We start from the raw sequence: 26,695 nt of genomic DNA on the forward strand, positions 1-26,695 counted from the left end.
AGTAAACAGTACACAACTGTCCTTCAATACAACACACACTGTGTTGTGGTGTGTGTAGTAAACAGTACACAACTGTCCTTCAATACAACACACACTGTGTTGTGCTATGTGTAGTAAACAATACACAACTGTCCTTCAGTACAACACACACTGTGTTGTGCTATGTGTATTCGTATTCTTTTGTTAGATACAGCTTTGGATTTGTTTGGCTATCCCAAACCCTGGCCGACGTTAATGGATTTATCAAACTCTTTCGTACCAGGGCTATTGATATCTTTAAACAAGACTGGCATTCATCTTTATATGAAAGTTCAAGATATGATTGTTATCGTGAGTTTAAATCTTTACTTGAACCTGAGTCGTATCTACACAACTTACGTAGTAAAAAGCTTCGTAATGTTTTCATGCGCCTGAGACTTGGCCTAAATGATTTATATATCAATCAAGGAAGATATTCATCTATTATAAAATCACAAAGGTTCTGTCCATTTTGTAATACTGTAGAGAATGAATTACACTTTCTATTTCTTTGTCCTGCATATAATGATTTAAGGCAACTGTATTTTCCATAATGGCTACAATCAAATATTAATGCTACAAAACTGTATTCAATACTTTCATGTAAAGCATCCATATTACAATATAAGGTAGCTCTATTTATTTATCACGCGCTTATATTGAGAAGAGATTCAATGTAACGTGTGTGTCGCATGTTGTATATGTTGTACATATCATACATATTTATTCTGTATATGGGCCTCTGGCCTTCATGCAACAAACTGATAAACTATGTGTAGTAAACGGTACACAACTGTCCTTCAATACACCACACACAGTGTTGTGCTATGTGTAGTAAACAGTACACAACTGTCCTTCAATACAACACACACTGTGTTGTGCTGTGTAGTAAACAGTACACAACTGTCCTTCAGTACAACACACACAGTGTTGTGCTATGTGTAGTAAACAGTACACAACTGTCCTTCAATACAACACACTGTGTTGTGCTGTGTGTAGTAAACAATACACAACTGTCCTTCAATACAACACACTGTGTTGTGCTATGTGTGTAGTAAACAGTACACAACTGTCCTTCAGTACACAACACACACTGTGTTGTAGCTAGTAGTAAAACAATACATAACTGTCCTTCAATACAACACACACTGTGTTGTGCTGTGTGTAGTAAACAGTACACAACTGTCCTTCAGTACAACACACACTGTGTTGTGCTATGTGTAGTAAACAGTACACAACTGTCCTTCAATACAACACACACTGTGTTGTGCTATGTGTAGTAAACAGTACACAACTGTCCTTCAGTACAACACACAGTGTTGTGCTATGTGTAGTAAACAGTACACAACTGTCCTTCAGTACACCACACACAGTGTTGTGCTATGTGTAGTAAACAGTACACAACTGTCCTTCAATACACCACACACAGTGTTGTGCTATGTGTAGTAAACAGTACACAACTGTCCTTCAATACACCACACACAGTGTTGTGCTATGTGTAGTAAACAGTACACAACTGTCCTTCAATACACCACACACAGTGTTGTGCTATGTGTAGTAAACAGTACACAACTGTCCTTCAATACACCACACACTGTGTTGTGCTATGTGTAGTAAACAATACATAACTGTCCTTCAATACAACACACAGTGTTGTGCTATGTGTAGTAAACAGTACACAACTGTCCTTCAATACACCACACACAGTGTTGTGCTGTGTGTAGTAAACAGTACACAACTGTCCTTCAATACAACACACACTGTGTTGTGCTGTGTGTAGTAAACAGTACACAACTGTCCTTCAATACAACACACAGTGTTGTGCTGTGTGTAGTAAACAGTACACAACTGTCCTTCAATACAACACACACTGTGTTGTGCTGTGTGTAGTAAACAGTACACAACTGTCCTTCAATACAACACACTGTGTTGTGCTATGTGTGTAGTAAACAGTACACAACTGTCCTTCAATACAACACACACAGTGTTGTGCTATGTGTAGTAAACAGTACACAACTGTCCTTCAGTACAACACACACAGTGTTGTGCTATGTGTAGTAAACAGTACACAACTGTCCTTCAATACACCACACACTGTGTTGTGCTGTGTGTAGTAAACAGTACACAACTGTCCTTCAATACAACACACACTGTTGTGCTGTGTGTAGTAAACAATACATAACTGTCCTTCAATACAACACACAGTGTTGTGCTGTATGTGTAGTAAACAGTACACCTTCACTGTCCTTCAGTACAACACACACAGTGTTGTGCTATGTGTAGCTAAAGTAAACAGTACACAACTGTCCTTCAGTACAGTACACACACACACAGTGTTGTGCTATGTGTAGTAAACAGTACACAACTGTCCTTCAATACACCACACACTGTGTTGTGCTATGTGTAGTAAACAATACATAACTGTCCTTCAATACAACACACAGTGTTGTGCTATGTGTAGTAAACAGTACACAACTGTCCTTCAGTACAACACACACAGTGTTGTGCTATGTGTAGTAAACAGTACACAACTGTCCTTCAGTACACCACACACTGTGTTGTGCTATGTGTAGTAAACAGTACATAACTGTCCTTCAATACAACACACTGTGTTGTGCTATGTGTAGTAAACAGTACACAACTGTCCTTCAGTACAACACACACTGTGTTGTGCTATGTGTAGTAAACAGTACACAACTGTCCTTCAATACACCACACACAGTGTTGTGCTGTGTGTAGTAAACAGTACACAACTGTCCTTCAATACAACACACAGTGTTGTGCTGTGTGTAGTAAACAGTACACAACTGTCCTTCAATACAACACACAGTGTTGTGCTATGTGTAGTAAACAGTACACAACTGTCCTTCAATACAACACACAGTGTTGTGCTGTGTGTAGTAAACACTACTCAACTGTCCTTCAATACACCACACACAGTGTTGTGCTATGTGTAGTAAACAGTACACAACTGTCCTTCAGTACAACACACACAGTGTTGTGCTATGTGTAGTAAACACTACTCAACTGTCCTTCAGTACACCACACACAGTGTTGTGCTATGTGTAGTAAACAGTACACAACTGTCCTTCAGTACAACACACACTGTGTTGTGCTATGTGTAGTAAACAGTACACAACTGTCCTTCAATACAACACACAGTGTTGTGCTGTGTGTAGTAAACACTACTCAACTGTCCTTCAATACACCACACACAGTGTTGTGCTGTGTGTAGTAAACAGTACACAACTGTCCTTCAGTACAACACACACTGTGTTGTGCTATGTGTAGTAAACAGTTCTGAGACTCAGTATGTAGTTTTGTACAAGAGTTACCTACCTGACTGGGGTCATCCCACAGGCGTCGCCCAGCAGCAGGTAGATCTCCTCATAGTCGTCCGTCACACATGGATGGCCCGGGCCTGTACCATGGAGGAGAGAAAGGATCAGTTTACAAACTACTCTGACGGTTGTTTTCTGACAGAAACTGTAAGTGATTTCAATTGTGTGATGACAAAACAAGTTCTTTTGTCTCTTTGTCATTTACAAAAAAATGTTCAGATACTAAAGAGAAAGTTTGTAGATATGTTTCACATGACACTAGATAAGTTGACCCTATCATGTATCCATCTCTTGTACTATAACCCTGTCCCTAATGCATGCCCTTAAATAGTATCCCTAAGCGAGCTGAATTTGACGTTCTGGTGATTTCGCTGATTGCATTGCTCGCGCTATAGCGGGGGAGTATGTGCACGATCGGAGAGCATACCCTATTTCATCGGCAGGGCAGATGCCCAGTCACTATCGTGAGAAGTTTTATTGACAATTAAAATCCGGAAGTTAAGTTGTATAAATAGCAAACAAACATCAATATTATTTACCCGAGATCGTTAATACCACTTCAGATGCAAAATCAATTGCATTTATAACAAAAAATAGCAAGTAAAAATTCAGTAAGATCAGTCGTTTGCTAGTGACAGGCAATATCTAAATAGGCAGCCACATGATCACAACACTCCCTCGCAGTGCAGAGCGAAAAGTATGGCTCATCGTCGAAAACCCATACAAAATACCTGGATGTGGAGGGCGGCAACAGTTTCGCCGATACGATGTCATCAATGCTATTTTTGTAGGAAACACTTGACATTTTTGTGTGAAATAGATTAATATATCCTTTATCACTCAAGGCTAGTAAAATATAAACTTCAAATGATATTACAGATAAAAGTAACGTTTTTGTCTTACATCGTCGAAAACCCCTGTCACCGGGATATTGGCAATGGGGTTTCAGCCGCAATCCCCCTCATCAAACCCTTTCATCACTACGGCGGTGTAGTGTTCGCACTAAGGATTATGAACGTTGCCGAGCTGCTCAATATGTAGCACCTGATTGGCTGCTCAATACGTAGCACCTGATTGGCTCAATATGTAGCACCTGATTGGCTCAATACGTAGCACCTGATTGGCTCAATACGTAGCACCTGATTGGCTCATCGGCTGCTGATTGGCGGCACCTGATTGGCTGCTCAATGCGTAGCACCTGATTGGCTCAATCAATGTAGCACCTGATTGGCTGCTCAATACGTAGCACCCTGATTGGCTGCTCAATACGTAGCACCTGATTGGCTCAATACGTAGCACCTGATTGGCTCAATACGTAGCACCTGATTGGCTCAATACGTAGCACCTGATTGGCTCAATACGTAGCACCTGATTGGCTCAATAGGTAGCACCTGATTGGCTCAATATGTAGCACCTGATTGGCTCAATACGTAGCACCTGATTGGCTCAATACGTAGCACCTGATTGGCTCAAGGAAACCTTCAGACATTAATTTATGCAAGGTCAAGATAGACCCGTAAAACGGACGCTGGTGCTGTCAGAGCCTCGTTTGCTCAGGCTAGATAACTGTGGTGGCTGAGGCGCAGCTCTACATCATGAGTTCAAACCCCAACATACCTCTAAAGATACCTAGCACTTTCGGAACACTATCATAGTTAGGTATCAGGTCAGAAGAACAGGGGCACTCTCTGAGAGAGGAACAAAATATTTCTCCCCATGTGATTGGAGCTCACCGAGAACATTTTGCTAATTTTTGTAGTAAATTTTATCCATTATTAAAGGCTTCAACATTTAATACCAGCGGGGACATCAGACGCAGTTCCTGCTTATGGGCTACGATATTTTAATGGGGGGCTGGGAGCGGAATGGGGCAAAAGGGTTTGATGAGGGGGATTACCTGTACTACTCCTTACAACCATCCATCTAGGACATGTCCTACACCCATAGCTCACACTATACACCTGTCACTAATGCATCCCCTTACAACCATCCATCTAGGACATGTCCTACACCCATAGCTCACACTATAAACCTATCACTAATGCATCCCCTTGCAACCATCCATCTAGGACATGTCCTACACCCATAGCTCACACTATAAAGCTATCACTAATGCATCCCCTTACAACCATCCATCTAGGACATGTCCTACACCAATAGCTCACACTATAAAGCTATCACTAATGCATCCCTTGCAACCATCCATCTAGGACATGTCCTACACCCATAGCCTCACACTATAAACCTGTCACTAATGCATCCCCTTACAACCATCCATCTAGGACATGTCCTACACCCATAGCTCACACTATAAAGCTATCACTAATGGCATCCCCTTACAACCATCCATCTAGGACATGTCCTACACCCATAGCTCACTATACACCTGTCACTAATGCATCCCTTACAACCATCCATCTAGGACATGTCCTACACCCATAGCTCACACTATAAACCTGTCACTAATGCATCCCCTTACAACCATCCATCTAGGACATGTCCTACACCAATAGCTCACACTATAAAGCTATCACTAATGCATCCCCTTGCAACCATCCATCTAGGACATGTCCTACACCCATAGCTCACACTATAAAGCTATCACTAATGCATCCCCTTGCAACCATCCATCTAGGACATGTCCTCCACCCATAGCTCACACTATAAACCTGTCACTAATGCATCCCCTTACAACCATCCATCTAGGACATGTCCTACACCCATAGCTCACACTATAAAGCTATCACTAATGCATCCCCTTACAACCATCCATCTAGGACATGTCCTACACCCATAGCTCACACTATAAACCTGTCACTAATGCATCCCCTTGCAACCATCCATCTAGGACATGTCCTACACCCATAGCTCACACTATAAACCTGTCACTAATGCATCCCCTTGCAACCATCCATCTAGGACATGTCCTACACCCATAGCTCACACTATAAAGCTATCACTAATGCATCCCCTTACAACCATCCATCTAGGACATGTCCTACACCCATAGCTCACACTATAAAGCTATCACTAATGCATCCCCTTACAACCATCCATCTAGGACATGTCCTACACCCATAGCTCACACTATAAACCTGTCACTAATGCATCCCCTTACAACCATCCATCTAGGACATGTCCTACACCCATAGCTCACACTATAAAGCTATCACTAATGCATCCCCTTGCAACCATCCATCTAGGACATGTCCTACACCCATAGCTCACACTATAAACCTGTCACTAATGCATCCCCTTGCAACCATCCATCTAGGACATGTCCTACACCCATAGCTCACACTATAAAGCTATCACTAATGCATCCCCTTGCAACCATCCATCTAGGACATGTCCTACACCAACAGCTCACACTATAAAGCTATCACTAATGCATCCCCTTGCAACCATCCATCTAGGACATGTCCTACACCCATAGCTCACACTATACACCTGTCACTAATGCATCCCCTTACAACCATCCATCTAGGACATGTCCTACACCCATAGCTCACACTATAAACCTATCACTAATGCATCCCCTTACAACCATCCATCTAGGACATGTCCTACACCCATAGCTCACACTATAAACCTGTCACTAATGCATCCCCTTGCAACCATCCATCTAGGACATGTCCTACACCCATAGCTCACACTATAAAGCTATCACTAATGCATCCCCTTGCAACCATCCATCTAGGACATGTCCTACACCAATAGCTCACACTATAAAGCTATCACTAATGCATCCCCTTGCAACCATCCATCTAGGACATGTCCTACACCCATAGCTCACACTATAAACCTGTCACTAATGCATCCCCTTACAACCATCCATCTAGGACATGTCCTACACCCATAGCTCACACTATAAAGCTATCACTAATGCATCCCCTTGCAACCATCCATCTAGGACATGTCCTACACCCATAGCTCACACTATAAACCTGTCACTAATGCATCCCCTTGCAACCATCCATCTAGGACATGTCCTACACCCATAGCTCACACTATAAAGCTATCACTAATGCATCCCCTTGCAACCATCCATCTAGGACATGTCCTACACCCATAGCTCACACTATAAACCTGTCACTAATGCATCCCCTTTACAACCATCCATCTAGGACATGTCCTACACCCATAGCTCTTCACACTATAAACCTGTCACTAATGCATCCCCTTGCAACCATCCATCTAAGACATGTCCTACACCCATAGCTCACACTATAAAGCTATCACTAATGCATCCCCTTGCAACCATCCATCTAGGACATGTCCTACACCCATAGCTCACACTATAAAGCTATCACTAATGCATCCCCTTACAACCATCCATCTAGGACATGTCCTACACCCATAGCTCACACTATAAACCTGTCACTAATGCATCCCCTTGCAACCATCCATCTAGGACATGTCCTACACCCATAGCTCACACTATTAACCTGTCACTAATGCATCCCCTTGCAACCATCCATCTAGGACATGTCCTACACCCATAGCTCACACTATAAACCTGTCACTCAATGGCATCCCCTTACAACCATCCATCTAGGACATGTCCTACACCCATAGCTCACACTATAAAGCTATCACTAATGCATCCCCTTACAACCATCCATCTAGGACATGTCCTACACCCATAGCTCACACTATAAACCTGTCACTAATGCATCCCCTTGCAACCATCCATCTAAGACATGTCCTACACCCATAGCTCACACTATAAAGTTATCACTAATGCATCCCCTTGCAACCATCCATCTAGGACATGTCCTACACCCATAGCTCACACTATAAAGCTATCACTAATGCATCCCCTTACAACCATCCATCTAGGACATGTCCTACACCCATAGCTCACACTATACACCTGTCACTAATGCATCCCCTTACAACCATCCATCTAGGACATGTCCTACACCCATAGCTCACACTATAAACCTGTCACTAATGCATCCCCTTGCAACCATCCATCTAGGACATGTCCTACACCCATAGCTCACACTATTAACCTGTCACTAATGCATCCCCTTGCAACCATCCATCTAGGACATGTCCTACACCCATAGCTCACACTATAAACCTGTCACTCAGGCATCCCCTTACAACCATCCATCTAGGACATGTCCTTCACCCATAGCTCACACTATACACCTGTCACTAATGCATCCCCTTACAACCATCCATCTAGGACATGTCCTACACCCATAGCTCACACTATAAACCTGTCACTAATGCATCCCCTTGCAACCATCCATCTAGGACATGTCCTACACCCATAGCTCACACTATTAACCTGTCACTAATGCATCCCCTTGCAACCATCCATCTAGGACATGTCCTACACCCATAGCTCACACTATAAACCTGTCACTCAGGCATCCCCTTACAACCATCCATCTAGGACATGTCCTTCACCCACCGAGGGAGATGAGGAGTTTGGCTGCAAGTTCGCGATGCTTCCAAACAGTGGATGTTGCAAGGATGTCCTGTACGCTGGTAATGACGCTGCTGTCAGTGCAGTTCAGCTGCTTCACCAGGATCTCCACTGCCTGCAAGACAAGAGGACATACATGAGGACATACATAAACACAGAGGACACTGTCCTCCACTGCCTGCAAGACAAGAGGACAAAGCTGTAGATTCTCCTCTACAGGAAGAGCGGTGAGGTAACATAATGATTATAGCGTCCGCTTGTCATGCTGACGATTCCCCGCACGGGTACAATGTGTGAACCCCAATTCTGGGGTCCTCCGCCATGATATTGCTGGAACATTGCTGCATAAAGAAACATACTGTAGGACAGGAGGGCATTGATGAATACAGAGGACACTGTTCTCCTGGACAAGAGGACATATGTGAGGACATAGATGATATCAGGATATCCTCTATTTCAGGACAGGATTGATATGCATAAAAAAACTTGGTGGACACGGTGGGACAGGCCAACATACAACATGCACTCTAGATAGACGGTAGGCAGACCTTGGACTTGATGTGGGAATCTGTGGACTCGGTGAGAGCCTTCTTCAACTTCTCCTTGCCGTTGGCATCAGCCACACAAAGGCGTCCCAGCAGCACGGCCGCCTCAAATGATATAGGATCCTCAGGATCAGGGTTCCGACAGAAGTGGCTCAAGATTTTCACCAGTTCAGGGAAGGTTGGCATGTTCTGGAACAGAGGAACAGCATCCTCCATCACTGTGGTCAACTGGGGGTTACAGAGGAACAGCATCCTCCATCACTGTGGTCAACTGGGGGTTACTGTTGGCATTGTCCAACACACAGTGGGTCACTCGGAAAGGACATGGTCAACTGGGGGTTACTGTTGGCATTGTCCAACACACAGTGGGTCACTCGGAAAGGACATGGTCAACTGGGGGTTACTGTTGGCATTGTCCAACACACAGTGGGTCACTCGGAAAGGACATACACACTTGACAAAAACATTCCTTGTTGTAGCTGGCTTGCACAGCCTTTAGGACTGATGGGAGAGTATGGCTGTTATTGGTCCCATGACACAATGGCTACCATGATTGAACCAGATATGAGGACTAAATGTTTGCCATGTTACAGCTTTGATATGTCACACACCAGCTAACGTTTATCTAGAACATCGCTGTAAATACTTTCACACCTGCTGATGTGGCATCAAGCAATAATCACTCTGTCACTATGACATCATCAACAACTCACCATACATCATGTACGGGTGTAACCACTGCTCCGTGACCTGCACACTGCCATGGAACTACAGTATACAGCATATGTCTGTCTGGTGTCAGGACCAGCTCCCAGGGATAGACAGCTCACCTTGTCAACGTACTGCACATTTTTGCCATTGATCATGGTCCTAATCAGGTCCTGTCGGATTTCAGTGTTGCCAATAGCCAGGTACTTGAGGAGCACCTGCAGAATCTCATCCTCCCAGCAGCCTGTGGACATGTAACAAGGGTGAGAGGGAAGGAGGGTGGCTATGTGGATACATGGGAAGGTGGGTTAGTGGGAAGATAGCAGGTAACAAGAGTGAGAGGGAAGGAGGGTGGCTATGTGGATACATGGGAAGGTGGGTTAGTGGGAAGATAGCAGGTAACAAGAGTGAGAGGGAAGGAGGGAGGCTATGTGGATACATGGGAAGGTGGGTTAGTGGGAAGATAGCAGGTAACAAGGGTGAGAGGGAAGGAGGGTGGCTATGTGGGATACATGGGAAGGTGGGTAAGTGGGGAGGAAAATCTCGTCTTCGAAATTAAAGAAGAAAACTTCAATGGTCTCGAAGTCGGGGTCAATCGGAAATCTTTCTAAATGCTTCCGTAAAGAAAAATGCTCTCGTCCTCGGCATCGTCATCGGGCGTCGGTTAAATCCGTAAAGATAGATTATAAGTCGTCGTCGAAAGAAGGATCTAATGGTATGCAATCCGGGAAGTCGGTCGTCGGCGTCATAAATCTTTCGAAATTAAAGAAAACTTCTCGTTCCTCGGGCGTCGGTCGTCGTCTTCAAAGTAAAGGATGCTGTCGGTCATCGGAAAGTCGGTCGTCGGAAAATCTTTCAAATCTTCAAAATTAAGAAGATGCTTATAGATCTCGGAAAAGTCGATCACGTCGACAAATCTCCGTCTTAAAGATATAAAGAAGAAGGTCGCTATGGATATAGGCGTCGGTCGTCGGAAAGATGCTCGGCGTCGGTCGTCGGCGTCTCGGAAAGATGCATCCGCTCCATCGGGCGTCGGTCGTTCGGAAATCTCGTCTGCTCAGGTGAAGAGTCTTCGTTCTCGGGCGTCGGTCGTCGAGGAAGATAAACAAATGCTTTCGAAGTAAAGAAGGAAATTCTCGTTCTCGGCGTCGGTCGTCGAAAATCACCGATACTTCGAAGTAAAGAAAAATTAAATATCGTCGATCAATCAGGCGTCTCGATACTTCAAAGTAGAAGATGCTTCATCTCGTAATGCCGGGGAAAAATGTCGATGAAATATCGTCGAGAATGGAATGTCGTGATTAAAATTAATCGTCTCAAAGTGAAAAAGTCGATCAAGGTCGACGAAAATGCTTCAAAATAAAGAAGATGCTATCTTGGATCTATCGAAGGGCGTCGTCGACGATCAAAGTCTTCGGCTATTAGATATCGGAAGTGGATTAAATGATACCGGAAATTCGTCGTCGGAAAAGGCAAATCTTCCGTCGTTATCGGGCGTCGGTCGTCGATCTCGTATTTCAAATGTCGAGGAAGATGCTTCATCGTTCCACAAGGAAGTCCGGTCGTCGGAAGATAAAATAAAGTCATGCTTATCTGGATATAAGGTCGGTCGTCGAAGATCTTTCAAATCCGTCGTGTATGGATATCCGGAAGTCGTCCGTCGAAGATCATAAAATCGTCGAAAGGTCATATGGATCTCGGTCGGTCGTCGGAAGTCATAAATCTTCAAATTAAAGAAGATTATATCGTTCATCGGGGCGTCGGTCGTCGAGATAAATCTTCAATTAAAGATAAGATATCGAAGTCGATCGTCGGAAGATCAAATAAAGTCAGGTCATCGTTCTCGGGTCGGTCGTCGAGGAAATCAAATCTTCAAAGATATATCAGGCGTCGGTCGTCGAAGATCATAAATCTTCGAAATTAAAGGTCATATCGTCGGGCGTCGATCAATCGATCTTTCGTCATCGATAAAGATGGATATCGGGCGTCGGTCGTCGGGAAAAATCAAATCGATAAAGTAAGGAACTATGGTCAATACCGGTAACGTCGTCGAAAGACCTCGTCAAAGATAAAAGAAATATCTCGGAAAGTCGGTCGTCGGAAAATCGTCAAAATGAAGAAGAATATAAGGCGTCGGGGTCGTCGGAAAATCTCGTCGCTTCCGTAAAGATATCCGGAAGTAGATCAAATGAAGGATCGCAAAATCTTCGAAGTAAAGAAGGATCTGTCGGATATCGGCGTCGGTCGTCGAAGAAGTTTCGAATCTTCAGATAGGGGAAAAGGTCGTCGTCGGAAAATCGTCACTAAAGTCTAAAGATCGGTATCAATCGAAGTCGAAGTCGGTCGTCGGAAAATCGCAAATGCTAAAGATAAAGGATGGTCTTCATCGGTCTCCGGCGTCGGAAGTCGAAGATCATAATTTTCAGGTGAAGTCGGAAACTATCTTTCGTCTGGAAAAGTCGGGGTAGATCGAAGAAACAGATACCGTCATCACGGTGGAAGGAGGAACGTGGATCTCGGAAGGTGGGTTGTCGAAATCTTCCGTCGAAACTATGGAGATGGCAAGGTGGGATCAAGTCGGAAGATCTGGCTGGACCTCGTGGGAGGTGGGTTAGTGGGAAGATAGTCAGACAAGGGTGGAGAGGCGAAGTAGGGAGGCTATGTGGATGCATGGGAATGTGGGTGGAGTGCAGGAAGATGTAGCGGTAACAAAGGGGTGAGAGAGGAAGGAGGGCTATGTGGATACAGAAGGTGGGTTGGTGGGAGAAGGTCTTAGGTAACAAAGGGTGGGGAAGGAGATTTCACGATGGATACATGGGGAAGGTGGGTTAGTGCGGGGAGAAGAACAGGTGGCAAGGGTGAGAGGAGGAGGGGCTGATGGATGCAGAAGGTGGGTTGGTGGGAAGATGGCAGGAGGGAAGGGAGGGAGGCTATGTGGATACATGGGAAGGTGGGTTAAGTGGGAGAGATAGCAGGTAACAAAGGTGAGAGGGAAGGAGGGTGGCTATGTGGATACATGGGAAGGTGGGTGAGTGGGAAGATAGCAGGAGTAACAAGTGTGAGAGGGAAGGAGGGTGGCTATGTGGATACATGGGAAGGTGGGTTAGTGGGAGAGATGGCAGGTAACACAAGGGAGTGAGAGAAAGGGAAGGAGGGAGGCTATGTGGATACATGGGAAGGTGGGGTTAGTGCAGGAAGATAACAGGGATAACAAGGGTGAGAGGGGAAGGAGGGTGGCTATGTGGATGCATGGGAGGAGGTGGGTTAAGTGGGAAGATAGCAGGTAACAAGGGTGAGGGGGGAAGGAGGGTGGCTATGTGGATACATGGGAGGGTGGGTTAGTGGGAAGATAGCAGGTGGCAAAGAAAGAGTGAGAGGGAAGGAGGGTGGCTATGTGGATACATGGGAAGGTGGGTCAGTGGGAGGAGATGCTTAGGCAACAAAGGTGAGAGGGAAGGAGGGTGGCTATGTGGATACATGGGAAGGTGGGTTAGTGGGAAGATAGCAGGTAACAAGAGTGAGAGGGAAGGAGGGAGGCTATGTGGATACATGGGAAGGTGGGTTAGTGGGAAGATAGCAGGTAACAAGAGTGAGAGGGAAGGAGGGAGGCTATGTGGATACATGGGAATGTGGGTCAGTGGGAAGATAGCAGGCAACAAGAGTGAGAGGGAAGGAGGGAGGCTATGTGGATACATGGGAAGGTGGGTTAGTGGGAAGATATAGCAGGTAACAAGGGTGAGAGGGAAGGAGGAGGGTGGCTATGTGGATACATGGGAAGGTGGGTTAGTGGGAAGAGATAGGCAGGTAACAAGGTGGCAGGTGAGAGGAAGGGGAGGGAGGCTATGTGGATGCATGGGAAGGTGGGTTGGATAGATGGGAAGGTGGGAAGATAGCAGGTAACAAGAGTGAGAGGGAAGGAGGGAGGCTATGTGGATACAAAAGAGTGGGTTAGTGAGAAGATGCAGGTAACAAAGGGTGAGAGGAGGGGCAAAGGGTGAGGAGGAGGCTATGTGGATACATGGGAAGGTGGGTTAGTGGGAAGATAGCAGGTAACAAGAGTGAGAGGGAAGGAGGGAGGCTATGTGGATACATGGGAAGGTGGGTTAGTGGGAAGATAGCAGGTAACAAGAGTGAGAGGGAAGGAGGAGGCTATGTGGATACATGGGAAGGTGGGTTAGTGGGAAGATAGCAGGCAACAAGAGTGAGAGGGAAGGAGGGTAGGCTATGTGGATACATGGGAAGGTGGGTTAGTGGGAAGATAGCAGGCAACAAGAGTGAGAGGGAAGGAGGGAGGCTATGTGGATACATGGGAAGGTGGGTCAGTGGGAAGATAGCAGGCAACAAGAGTGAGAGGGAAGGAGGGAGGCTATGTGGATACATGGGAAGGTGGGTTAGTGGGAAGATATACTTGAAGAGCACCTGCAGCCTGTGGATATACAACAAACTAGAGAGTGAGGGGTTGGGTAGGTGGGTAGGTGGGTAGGTTGGAAGGTTGGTAGGTGTATAGATACAGTATGCGGATTGCTAGAGCAAAAAGGGTAGGTTAGTGGAATTTGACCAATTTAAACATATCACGATTATTTACGTATTATTGTTCCTGTGTATATGACCACAATGTTACCTTTCTTCTGTATTGATGTTGTTCGGTCACAGATATTATCAGAGAAGTAACAAAACCTTTGCTAGCTGATCTGAACATTGCTTGCTTGTACCCACCAATGAGGATGAGAGATTTGGCACTCTCGTATCGGACTCGCTGGTCCTCATCTTTGTTGAGTCTCTCCTTGAGAGCGTAGAACACCATTGTGTCTCCACAACGCAGCAAGCCAAGTTGCTGCAGCAGATCAAGAAGGGGGCAGCATCAGAGATTGTTGTCTTATGTGATGTACAAAGATAGCTGTCTTGTGTCATATGTCATGGTGTGAAGAGACAGCTGTTAGGATCTGAAGAGACAGGTGTGTCCTGCTGTGCTGTGCTGTGACAGATGTGTCGAGCTGTGCTCTGTGGTAGCTATGTGTCCTCCCGTGCTTTGTTGCAGCTGTCTGTCCTGCTGTGCTGTGTGGTAGCTGTGTGTCCTGCTGTGCTGTGTCCCACTGTGCTGTGTAGTAACTGTGTGTCCCGCTGTGCTGTGTTGTAGCTGTGTGTCCTGCTGTGCTGTGTGGTAGCTGTGTGTCCCACTGTGCTGTGTGGTAGCTGTGTGTGCTAGCTGTGCATCCTGCTGTGCTATGTGGTAGCTAGGTGTCCTGCTGTGCTGTGTGGTAGCTGTGTGTCCTGCTGTGCTGTGTGGTAGCTAGGTGTCCTGCTGTGTTGTGTGGTAGCTAGGTGTCCTGCTGTGCTGTGGGGGTAGCTGTTTGTCCTGCTGTGCTGTGTGGTAGCTGTGTGTCCTGTGCTGTGTGGTAGCTAGGTGTCCTGATGTGCTGTGTGGTAGCTAGGTGTCCTGCTGTGTTGTGTGGTAGCTAGGTGTCCTGCTCTGCTGTGGGGGTAGCTGTTTGTCCTGCTGTGCTGTGTGGTAGCTGTGTGTCCTGTGCTGTGTGGTAGCTAGGTGTCCTGATGTGCTGTGTGGTAGCTAGGTGTCCTGCTGTGTTGTGTGGTAGCTTGGTGTCCTGCTCTGCTGTGGGGGTAGCTGTTTGTCCTGCTGTGCTGTGTGGTAGCTGTGTGTCCTGTGCTGTGTGGTAGCTAGGTGTCCTGATGTGCTGTGTGGTAGCTGTATGTTCTGTGCTGTGTGGTAGCTAGGTGTCCTGCTGTGCTGTGCTGTGTTGTAGCTGTGTATCCCTCTGTGCTGTGTTGTAGCTGTGTGTCCTGCTGTGCAGTGTGGTAGCTGTGTGTCCTGCTGTGCTCTGTGGTAGATGTGTGTCCCGCTGTGCTCTGTGGTAGATGTGTGTCCCGCTGTGCTCTGTGGTAGCTGTGTGTCCTACTATGCTGTGTGGTAGCTGTGTGTCCCACTGTGCTGTGTGGTAGCTGTGTGTCCTGCTGTGCTGTGTGGTAGCTGTGTGTCCTGCTGTGCTGTGTGGTAGCTAGGTGTCCTGCTCTGCTGTATGGTAGCTAGGTGTCCTGCTGTGCTGTGGGGGTAGCTGTGTGTCCTGCTGTGCTGTGTGGTAGCTAGGTGTCCTGCTGTGCTGTGTGTGTTGTGCTGTGTGGTAGCTGTATGTTCTGTGCTGTGTGGTAGCTGTTTCCTGCTGTGCTGTGTGGTAGCTATGTGTCCTCCTGTGCGGTGTGGTAGCTAGGGGTCCTGCTGTGCTGTGGGGGTAGCTGTGGGTAATGCTGTGCTGTGTGGTAGCTAGGTGTCCTGCTGTGCTGTGTGTGTCCTGCTGTGCTGTGTGGTAGCTGTGTGACCTGCTGTGCTGTGTGGTAGCTAGGTGTCCTGCTCTGCTGTATGGTAGCTGTGCGACCCACTGTGCTGTATAGTAGCTAGGTAGCTAGGTGTCCTGCTGTGCTGTGGGGGTAGCTGTGGGTAATGCTGTGCTGTGTGGTAGCTAGGTGTCCTGCTGTGCTGTGTGTGTTGTGCTGTGTGGTAGCTGTATGTTCTGTGCTGTGTGGTAGCTGTTTCCTGCTGTGCTGTGTGGTAGCTATGTGTCCTCCTGTGCGGTGTGGTAGCTAGGTGTCCTGCTGTGCTGTGGGGGTAGCTGTGGGTAATGCTGTGCTGTGTGGTAGCTAGGTGTCCTGCTGTGCTGTGGGTGTAGTTGTGTGTCATGTGCGGTGTGGTAGCTAGGTGTCCTGCTGTGCTGTGGGGGTAGCTGTGTGTCCTGCTGTGCTGTGTGGTAGCTAGGTGTCCTGCTGTGCTGTGTGTGTTGTGCTGTGTGGTAGCTGTGTTCTGCTGTGCTGTGTGGTAGCTAGGTGTCCTGCTGTGCTGTGTGTGTTGTGCTGTGTGGTAGCTGTGTTCTGCTGTGCTGTGTGGTAGGTGTGTGTACTGAACCAACCTTGGCAGCATCCCTCCTCTCCTCCACTCGGGCAGACACCAGGTTACTGTGGACAAGTGTCTGAAATATACGTCACTCAGTCAGTGAAATATACCACACACATTGTACACCACCACTTACACTACCTTTACCATATCCTTGGATATGGACATGGTCCTACTTCAGCCTATCCTGGGATATAGACGCTGTTCTACCTTCACCCTATACTTGGATATACACGTCCTACCTTCACCCTATCCTGGGATATAGACATTGCACTCCTTTCACCCTATCCTGGGATATAGACATTGTCCTACCATCACCCTATCCTGGGATATAGACATTGCCCTCCTTTCACCCTATCCAGGGATATAGACATTGTCCTACCTTCACCCCATCCTGGGATATAGACATTGTCCTACCGTCACCCTATCCTGGGATATAGACATTGTCTTACCTTCACCCTATCCTGGGATATAGACATTGTCCTACCTTCACCCTATCCTGGGATATAGACATTGCCCTTATTTCACCCTATCCTGGGATATAGACATTGCCCTATCTTCACCCTATCCTGGGATATAGACATTGCCCTACCTTCACCCTATCCTGGGATATAGACATTGTCCTACCTTCACCCTATCCTGGGATATAGACATTGTCCTACCTTCACCCTATACTGGGATATAGACATGGTCCTACCTTCACCCTATCCTGGGATATAGACATTGTCCTACCATCACCCTATACTGGGATATAGCCGCTGTTCTACCTGCACCCTATCCTGGGATATAGACATTGTCCTACCTTCACCCTATCCTGGGATATAGACATTGCCCTTCTTTCACCCTATCCTGGGATATAGACATTGCCCTACCTTCACCCTATCCTGGGATATAGACATTGCCCTACCTTCACCCTATCCTGGGATATAGACATTGTCCTACCTTCACCCTATCCTGGGATATAGACATTGTTCTACCTTCACCATATCCTGGGATATAGACATTGCCCTACCTTCACCCTATCCTGGGATATAGACATTGTCCTACCTTCACCCTATCCTGGGATATAGATGTCCTACCTTCACCCTACCCTGGGATATAGACATTGTCCTACCGTCACCCTACCCTGGGATATAGACATTGTCCTACCTTCACCCTATCCTGGGATATAGATGTCCTACCTTCACTCTATCCTGGGATATAGATGTCCTACCTTCACTCTTTCCCATCGGAGACCTGAGTACTGGTTCCCTCGAGACTTGGGCTTCATCTTGCCCCACGTGTTGACAGCTGAAACAACACAATGGTAGAAGTCAACAGCTGACAAAAACTCAATAGTCCAAAATGGAAATCCTGGCAATCTACCTCTGAAAACAATTTATGGCGACATTTCAAGAAACTAAATCCATCCTCCATAACCAAACTTGGAAAACACACTGAAGACAATAAAATGGTTTCTCCTCACCAGTCAGTGATCACGCACAAGGAAGGATCATCAAGTTGCCATCCAACATAGAAATCCAACATAAACCCTCAGTTACCTTAGTGACATTTACTCAGTCGTCAGTCAGTGTAGTCTGATACCAGTGTGATCACAGTACTTAGAGGTGCTACAGTTTACCATGGTTACAACTCAGAAAATCAGCATGACAGCAGCATGTACAAAACCACTGACTGATGACGTGAGCATGAGGCTATGCCATTTGTTATTATTATTATTATTATAGGATATTTATATAGCGCACATATCCACGCAACTAGTGCATGCTCAAGGCGCTGGTATTTTTTCCCTCGATCACTGGATGTCAATCTCAACGGCACATCGTATTATCAATCTCAACTCCCTAGGGAGTATACAACTCTTGCAGCCACTAGGCGCACCGAGTTATTGTGGCGTTCTCATCCTTACGAGGTGCCCATTCACAGCTGGGTGGACTGGGACACATAGTCACAGTACTTTGTCCAAGTCTTACTGCACGTTGCTGTACCCGCAACTAGGTGTTTGCACGTATTCATGCGGCCACCATCTGGTCATATACCAACGGATTCGTGTGTTTTTTTAAGTGCACAGGGTTGTGTACTGTACACTAGGGGTTGTGACAACACTGAAAGAGTCTGCACACAAAGTTGACTCCAAAGTTTTTAACCCAGTCACAGGTGGGCTCGATCCTGTCACCTCAACCTTGCTGGATCACTAGCCTGGTGCCTTAGCCAGCTCGTCCACCGCGCCCCTTATTATTATTATAGGATATTTATATAGCGCACATATCCATGCAACTAGTACATGCTCAAGGTGCTTGTGTTTTTTCCCTCAATCATTGGATGTTAATCTCAATGGCACGTCGTATTATCAATCTCAACTCCCTGGGGAACATACAACTCTTGCAGCCACAAGGCACACCGTGTTATTGTGTCTTTCTCATCCTAATGAGGTACCCATTCACAGCTGGGTGCGATGACACACATGGTCAGGTTGGGACTGGAGAAAACAGAGATTGATCATGTGGGCATGGACCTCCCACATGGGTCACTTGTGTCTGGAACAATCAATCCCCCTTTTTAAACATTTCTGAGATTACCGGCGGGGATAACAAGTAGCCTACCCTGGCCAAGTATAGATACATGGACAAATGGATACAGGTCAGAGTTGGCCACATCCAAATGAGATAATGCCAGTCATGTACAGAAGCACAGGATATCGGTTATTATGGGTTTTCAGATAAGTGTCTTTTATAGTGACACATCAGATAAGTATTGTTGTGTGCATCATAATCTACTAGGATGCAATAAGTGCTATATTCCACAACCACACATGAGATAAGCGCTATAGTCTTCAAGGACAAATGTGATAAGCATTACAAGGACACATGGGATAAGTGTTATAATCTACAAGGACACATGCAATAAGCGTTATAGTCTACATGGTGAGATGAGATAAGTGTTATAGTCTACAAGGACACATGGGATAAGCACTATAATCTACAAGGACATGGGGATAAGTGTTATAGTCTACAAGGACACATGGGATAAGCATTACAGTCAACAAGGACACATGGAATAAGCATTAGAGTCTACAAGGACACATGGGATAAGCATTAGGGCTCTACAAGGACACATGAGATAAGTGTTAGAGTCTACAAGGACACATGGGATAAGCATTATCATCTACAAGGAAATCATCATGGGATAAGTGTTATAGTCTACAAGGACACATGGGATAAGTGTTACAGTCAACAAAGACACATGGGATAAGCATTACAGTCAACAAGGACACATGGGATAAGTGTTATAGTCTACAAGGACACATTGGATAAGAGTTATAGTCTTCAAGGACACATGGGATAAGAGTTATAGTCTTCAAGGACACATGCAATAAGCGTTATAGTCTACAAAGACACATGGGATAAGCGTTATAGTCTTCAAGGACATATGGGATAAGTGTTTTAGTCTGCAAGGACACATGGGATAAGCATTAGGGCTCTACAAGGACACATGGAATAAGCATTACAGTCAACAAGGACACATGGGATAAGTGTTATAGTCTACAAGGACACATGGGATAAGAGTGATAGTCTTCAAGGACACATGGGATAAGCATTAGGCCTCTACAAGGAAACATGGGATAAGCGTTATAGTCTTCAAGGACACATGCAATAAGCGTTATAGTCTACAAAGACACATGGGATAAGCATTATAGTCTTCAAGGACATATGGGATAAGTGTTATAGTCTTCAAGGACACATGGGATAAGCATTAGGCCTCTACAAGGACACATGGGATAAGCGTTATAGTCTACAATGACACATGGGATAAGCATTACAGTCAACAAGGACACATGGAATAGGCATTAGAGTCTACAAGGACACATGGGATAAGAGTTATAGTCTACAAGGACACATGGGATAAGCACTATAGTCTTCAAGGACACATGAGATAATGATTATAGTCTACAAGGACACATGGGATAAGTGTTATAGTCTCAGGGACACATGGGATAAGCACTATAGTCTACAAGGACACATGAGATAAGCGTTATAGTGTACAAGGACACATGGGAGAAGTGTTATAGTCTACAAGGACACATGGGTAAGCACTATAGTCTACAAGGACACATGAGATAATCATTATAGTCTACAAGGACACATGAGATAATCATTATAGTCTTCAAGGACACATGGGATAAGCGTTATAGTCTTCAAGGACACATGGGATAAGAGTTATAGTCTTCAAGCACACATGGGATAAGCATTAGGCCTCTACAAGGACACATGGGATAAGCGCTATAGTCTTCAAGGACACATGCAATAAGCGTTATAGTCTGCAAAGACACATGGGATAACCATTAGGCCTCTTCAAGGACACATGCGATAAGCATTATAGTCTTCAAGGACACATGAGATAAGCGTTATAGTCTACAAGGACACATGGGATAAGCGTTATAGTCTACAAGGACACATGCGATAAGCGTTATAGTCTTCATGGACACATGAGATAAGCGTTATAGTCTACAAGGACACATGGGATAAGCGTTATAGTCTTCAAGGACACATGAGATAAGCGTTATAGTCTTCAAGGACACATGCAATACTGTATATCGCCGCGTATAAGGTCAGGTTTTCATTCCTGAAATGAAGGGGCTGAGAAAGGGTTGCCTTATATGCGGGGGCTGGAAGATCTCAAATTATTTTCTGACTAGAAATGTCAAAACTAAGCCTAGTAAATTGAAACATAGATAATCGGCAATTATTTTTATTATGACCAATTTGGTGGGTGCATTGTGTGCAATATTTTTCTAATGACCTGGTAAGAGGGTGTTATGTTCTTACTGCTATGGTAACAGTCCATGAATATAGATGAAGCATTGCACCATCTACATGGGAGTGGACTACAGTGGTACTTCCTTGTCTAGAGTTTGTTGATACTCAGAGGTAATTTAGAACACTGTCTGACTACAAACTATGGTGAGACATACGAGAACATTCTATACATCAACAGCCAATACTGAACAATGCACAAACCAAATGCTGTACTATCTCAACAATACACACAAACACAAGGTTTACTATCTGAACCATGCACACAAACGTGTGCCTTATTACCTCAATAATGCACACAAACATGCTTTACGACTATGGAGCAGTGAGTTCTAGTCTTTATGTCGTGACTCAGCAATATTCCAGCTATATGGCGGCGGTCTGTAAATGCATCGAAGTCTGGACCAGACAATCCAGTGATCAACAGCATGAGACGATCTGCACAATTGGGAACCGTGGCATGTGTCATCCAAGTCAGCTGAAAGACCTGACCCTCACCTGATCCTGTTAGTCGTTTCTACGACAAGCATGGGTTACTAAAGGCCAATTTAACCCGAACTCATGGGTCCTTTACTATCTAAACCATACACACAAACATATGCTACCTCCCTTGTGATCTTTTGGCTATATTAAGCATCGAAAACGTCTGTTTCAGTTTTTTCTGAAATGACAGCAATACAAGAAGCATTCTAGTGACACAAAAGAAAGCTTGAAGATTTTATGGTTTTATCAGCCAAACTGACTTTGTCTGGTTTATCTATAGACATCACACACCTCTCCAACACCTACAGTACTTCCCTATACCTACACACTCCTCTCCAACTGCTCCCTTTATACCCAAACACCCCTCTCCTTAACAACACCCACAGCCCCTCCTTCTACCCAAACACCCTCTCCAACACCCACAGTAACTCCCTCCCTATACTCCACAAACACCCTCTCCAACACACACACAGTACCTCCCTATACCCACACACTTCTCCAACACCCACAGCTGCCCCTATACCCACACACCCCTCTCTCCAACACACACAGTAACTCCCTATACCCAAACACCCCTCTCCAACACCCACAGCCCCCTCCTAAACACATACCCACACACAGCCCTCTCCAACACCCACAGTACCTCCCTATACCCACACACCCTCTCCAACACACACAGTACCTCCCTATACCCACACACCCTCTCCAACACCCACAGTACCTCCCTATACCCACACACCCTCTCCAACACACACAGCCCCTCCCTATACCCACACACCCTCTCCAACACCCACAGCCCTCCCTATACCCACACACCCTCTCCAACACCCACAGTACCTCCCTATACCCACACACCCTCTCCAACACCCACAGCTACCTCCCTATACCCACACACACCTCTCCAAACACACACAGTAGCTCCCTATACCCACACACCCTCTCCAACACCCACAGTACCTCCCTATACCCACACACCCTCTCCAACACCCACACAGTAACTCCTCCCTATACCCACACACCCTCTCCAACACCCACAGTGCCTCCTATGCCCACACCCTTCCATACCCACAACACCCTCTCCCAACACCCACAGCCCAGCCCTCCTATACCCACACACCCTCTCCAACACACACAGTAACTCCCTATACCACACACACCTCTCCAACACCCACAGTCGCCCCTATACCCACACACCCTCTCCAACACACACACACCCTCCCTATACCCACACACCCTCTCCAACACCCACAGCCCTCCCTATACCCACACACCCTCTCCAACACCCACAGTACCTCCCTATACCCAAACACTCCTCTCTCCAACACCCACAGTACCTCCCCTCTCTATACCCTATATCCACACACCTCCTCCAACACCCACAGTACCTCCCTATACCCACACACCCTCTCCAACACCCACTGTACCTCCTATACCCACACACCCACAACACAGTAACTTTCCCTAGTCTCCAACACTCCACACACACCTTCCTCCAACACCCACAGCTCCTCCTATACCCACACACCCTCTCCAACACCCACAGCTCCCTCCCTATACCCACACACCCTCTCCAACACACACAGCCCCTCCCTATACCCACACACCCTCTCCAACACACACAGCCCCTCCCTATACCCACACACCCTCTCCAACACACACAGTACCTCCCTATACCCACACACCCTCTCCAACACACACAGTACCTCCCTATCTAGCTACTGGGATCCAGCAACACCTGCCTACTGTGCTGATCTCACTACACCTGCCTTTCTTTAATGATCTCGCTACACCTGCCTACTGTGGTGATCTCACTATACCTGCCTACTGTACTGATCTCGCTACACCTGCCTACTGTACTGATCTCGCTACACCTGCCTACTGTGCTGATCTCACTACACCTGCCTACTGTGCTGATCTCACTACACCTGCCTACTGTGCTGATCTCACTACACCTACCTACTGTACTGATCTCACTACACCTGCCTACTGTACTGATCTCACTACACCTGCCTACTGTGCTGATCTCACTACACCTGCCTACTGTTCTGATCTCACTACACCTACCTACTGTGCTGATCTCACTACACCTGCCTACTGTGCTGATCTCGCTACACCTGCCTACTGTGGTGATCTCACTATACCTGCCTACTGTACTGATCTCAAGCTACACCTGCCTACTGTACTGATCTCATTCGCCTGCCTACTGTGCTGATCTCACTACACCTGCCTACTGTGCTGATCTCACTACACCTGCCTACTGTGCTGATCTCACTACACACCCTGCTGTGCTGTGCTGATCTCACTACACCTGCCTACTGTACTGATCTCATTACACCTGCCTACTGTGCTGATCTCACTACACCTGCCTACTGTACTGATCTCACTACACCTGCCTACTGTGCTGATCTCACTACACTGCCTACTGTACTGATCTCATCTACTACACCTACCTACTGTACTGATCTCACTACACCTACCTACTGTACTGATCTCACTACACCTACCTACTGTGCTGATCTCACTACACCTACCTACTGTGCTGATCTCACTACACCTGCCTACTGTGCTGATCTCACTACACCTGCCTACTGTGCTGATCTCACTACACCTGCCTACTGTGCTGATCTCACTACACCTGCCTACTGTGCTGATCTAGCTACACCTGCCTACTGTGCTGATCTCACTACACCTGCCTACTGTGCTGATCTCACTACACCTGCCTACTGTGCTGATCTCACTACACCTGCCTACTGTGCTGATCTCACTACACCTGCCTACTGTGATCTACAAAGTCTGTGATACCTGAACAGATCCCCTTCTGTGTGGAATATGAATGGACTGAAAACAAGGAGATACAAGTAAGCAGTATATTCCATAACACTTGATACCCAATTATCCATACCATTGGTGACAACAGCATTGTCCAAACGACTAGTCACAGTACCGTGACTGGCCATACCACATGTCACAGTATTGTCCCTAGCAAGAACATTGTCTCTACCATTTGTGACAGTATTGTCCATTTCAGTTACCAGTGTACTGTCCATACCATTGCCACAGTATTCATGTGATGATCCTGTGTTTGTCTTAGAGGTGAAAACACTGGACGAGCTGATCAAATATCAATAACTTGATTGTTTACAGACTATCATCTTCTATCAAGCTGGAAAAATACTGAGTAGGGCATTGAGTATCAACTCAACAAATATCAAAGGTAAAGTATGTTTCACATGCTCTTCCAACTCACGCTGAGGTCTTGCTGCTGGCTGTCTTGTCTCTCTCCAACATTCGCCGGAACCTCCGCTCATGTACACTGGGGCCACTGGGTTTTGGCTTGGGCTTTTCACGGTACAGCACCAGCTTCGTCTCCTCCATCAGGTTGCGCTGGTCAACCAACCGCTGGGCTGGATCCTTCTGACATGCATCAGGGTCAACGTACAGGTCAGTCAACTTTGGGTACACTTTGTTCTGGTTCTAAAATAAACAAAACTGATCTCCAAATTCAACTGAAACAGGTTGAATGACGCAAAATTAGTTCAGAAATACTTTGAGGTATTCAGTCTTTCACAGCTTAAGTCCTGGAAAAGAGAAAAATACATGATGAGTGTGAACTATGTCAACCATCACAATATACAAGCATTGACTGGTGGGCTTCACTTACTGTACCTGTGTGAGGTGGGCTTCACTTACTGTACCCGTGGGAGGTGGGCTTCACTTACTGTACCCGTGGGAGGTGGGTTTCACTTACTGTACCCGTGTGAGGTGGGCTTCACTTACTGAACCCATGTGAGGTGGGCTTCACCTACTGTACCCGTGTGAGGTGGGCTTCACGTACTGTACCCGTGGGAGGTGGACTTCACTTACTGTACCCGTGGGAGGTGGGCTTCACTTACTGTACCCGTGGGAGGTGGGCTTCACTTACTGTACCCGTGGAGAGGTGGGCTTCACTGTACTGTACCGTGGAGGTGGACTTCACTTACTGTACCCGTGTGAGGTGGGCTTCACTTACTGTACCCGTGGGAGGTGGGCTTCACTTACTGTACCCGTGGGAGGTGGGCTTCACTCACTGTACCCGTGTGAGGTGGACTTCACTCACTGTACCCGTGTGAGGTGGACTTCACTCACTGTACCCGTGTGAGGTGGACTTCACTCACTGTACCCGTGTGAGGTGGGCTTCACTTACTGTACCCGTGGGAGGTGGACTTCACTTACTGTACCCGTGGGAGGTGGGCTTCACTTACTGTACCCATGTGAGGTGGGCTTCACTTACTGTACCCGTGTGAGGTGGACTTCACTTACTGTACCCGTGGGAGGTGGGCTTCACTTACTGTACCCGTGGAGGTGGGCTTCACTTACTGTACCGTGTGAGGTGGACTTCACCTTACTGTACCCTTGTGAGGTGGGCTTCACTTACTGTACCCCTGCAGCCCCTGGGAGGTGTG

General features: G+C 46.3%; 1 protein-coding gene across 1 annotated transcript in view; it reads right to left on the minus strand.

The window, feature by feature from the left end:
• The window catches only part of LOC124287928, a 54,409-nt gene that overhangs the window by 13,700 nt on the left and 14,014 nt on the right, over positions 1-26,695 (minus strand). Inside the window, 10 exon segments of the mRNA XM_046724418.1 lie at positions 3,358-3,386; positions 3,389-3,439; positions 8,788-8,917; positions 9,351-9,536; positions 10,178-10,299; positions 14,772-14,889; positions 16,973-17,032; positions 18,170-18,329; positions 25,056-25,091; positions 25,501-25,727. Coding sequence (XP_046580374.1) covers positions 3,358-3,386; positions 3,389-3,439; positions 8,788-8,917; positions 9,351-9,536; positions 10,178-10,299; positions 14,772-14,889; positions 16,973-17,032; positions 18,170-18,329; positions 25,056-25,091; positions 25,501-25,727 — 1,119 coding nt within the window.

The sequence above is a fragment of the Haliotis rubra genome, unplaced genomic scaffold, assembly GCF_003918875.1.
Source record: "Haliotis rubra isolate DU_JTF1 unplaced genomic scaffold, ASM391887v1 Scf409, whole genome shotgun sequence".
In the NCBI taxonomy this organism is placed as follows: Eukaryota; Metazoa; Mollusca; class Gastropoda; order Lepetellida; family Haliotidae; genus Haliotis; species Haliotis rubra.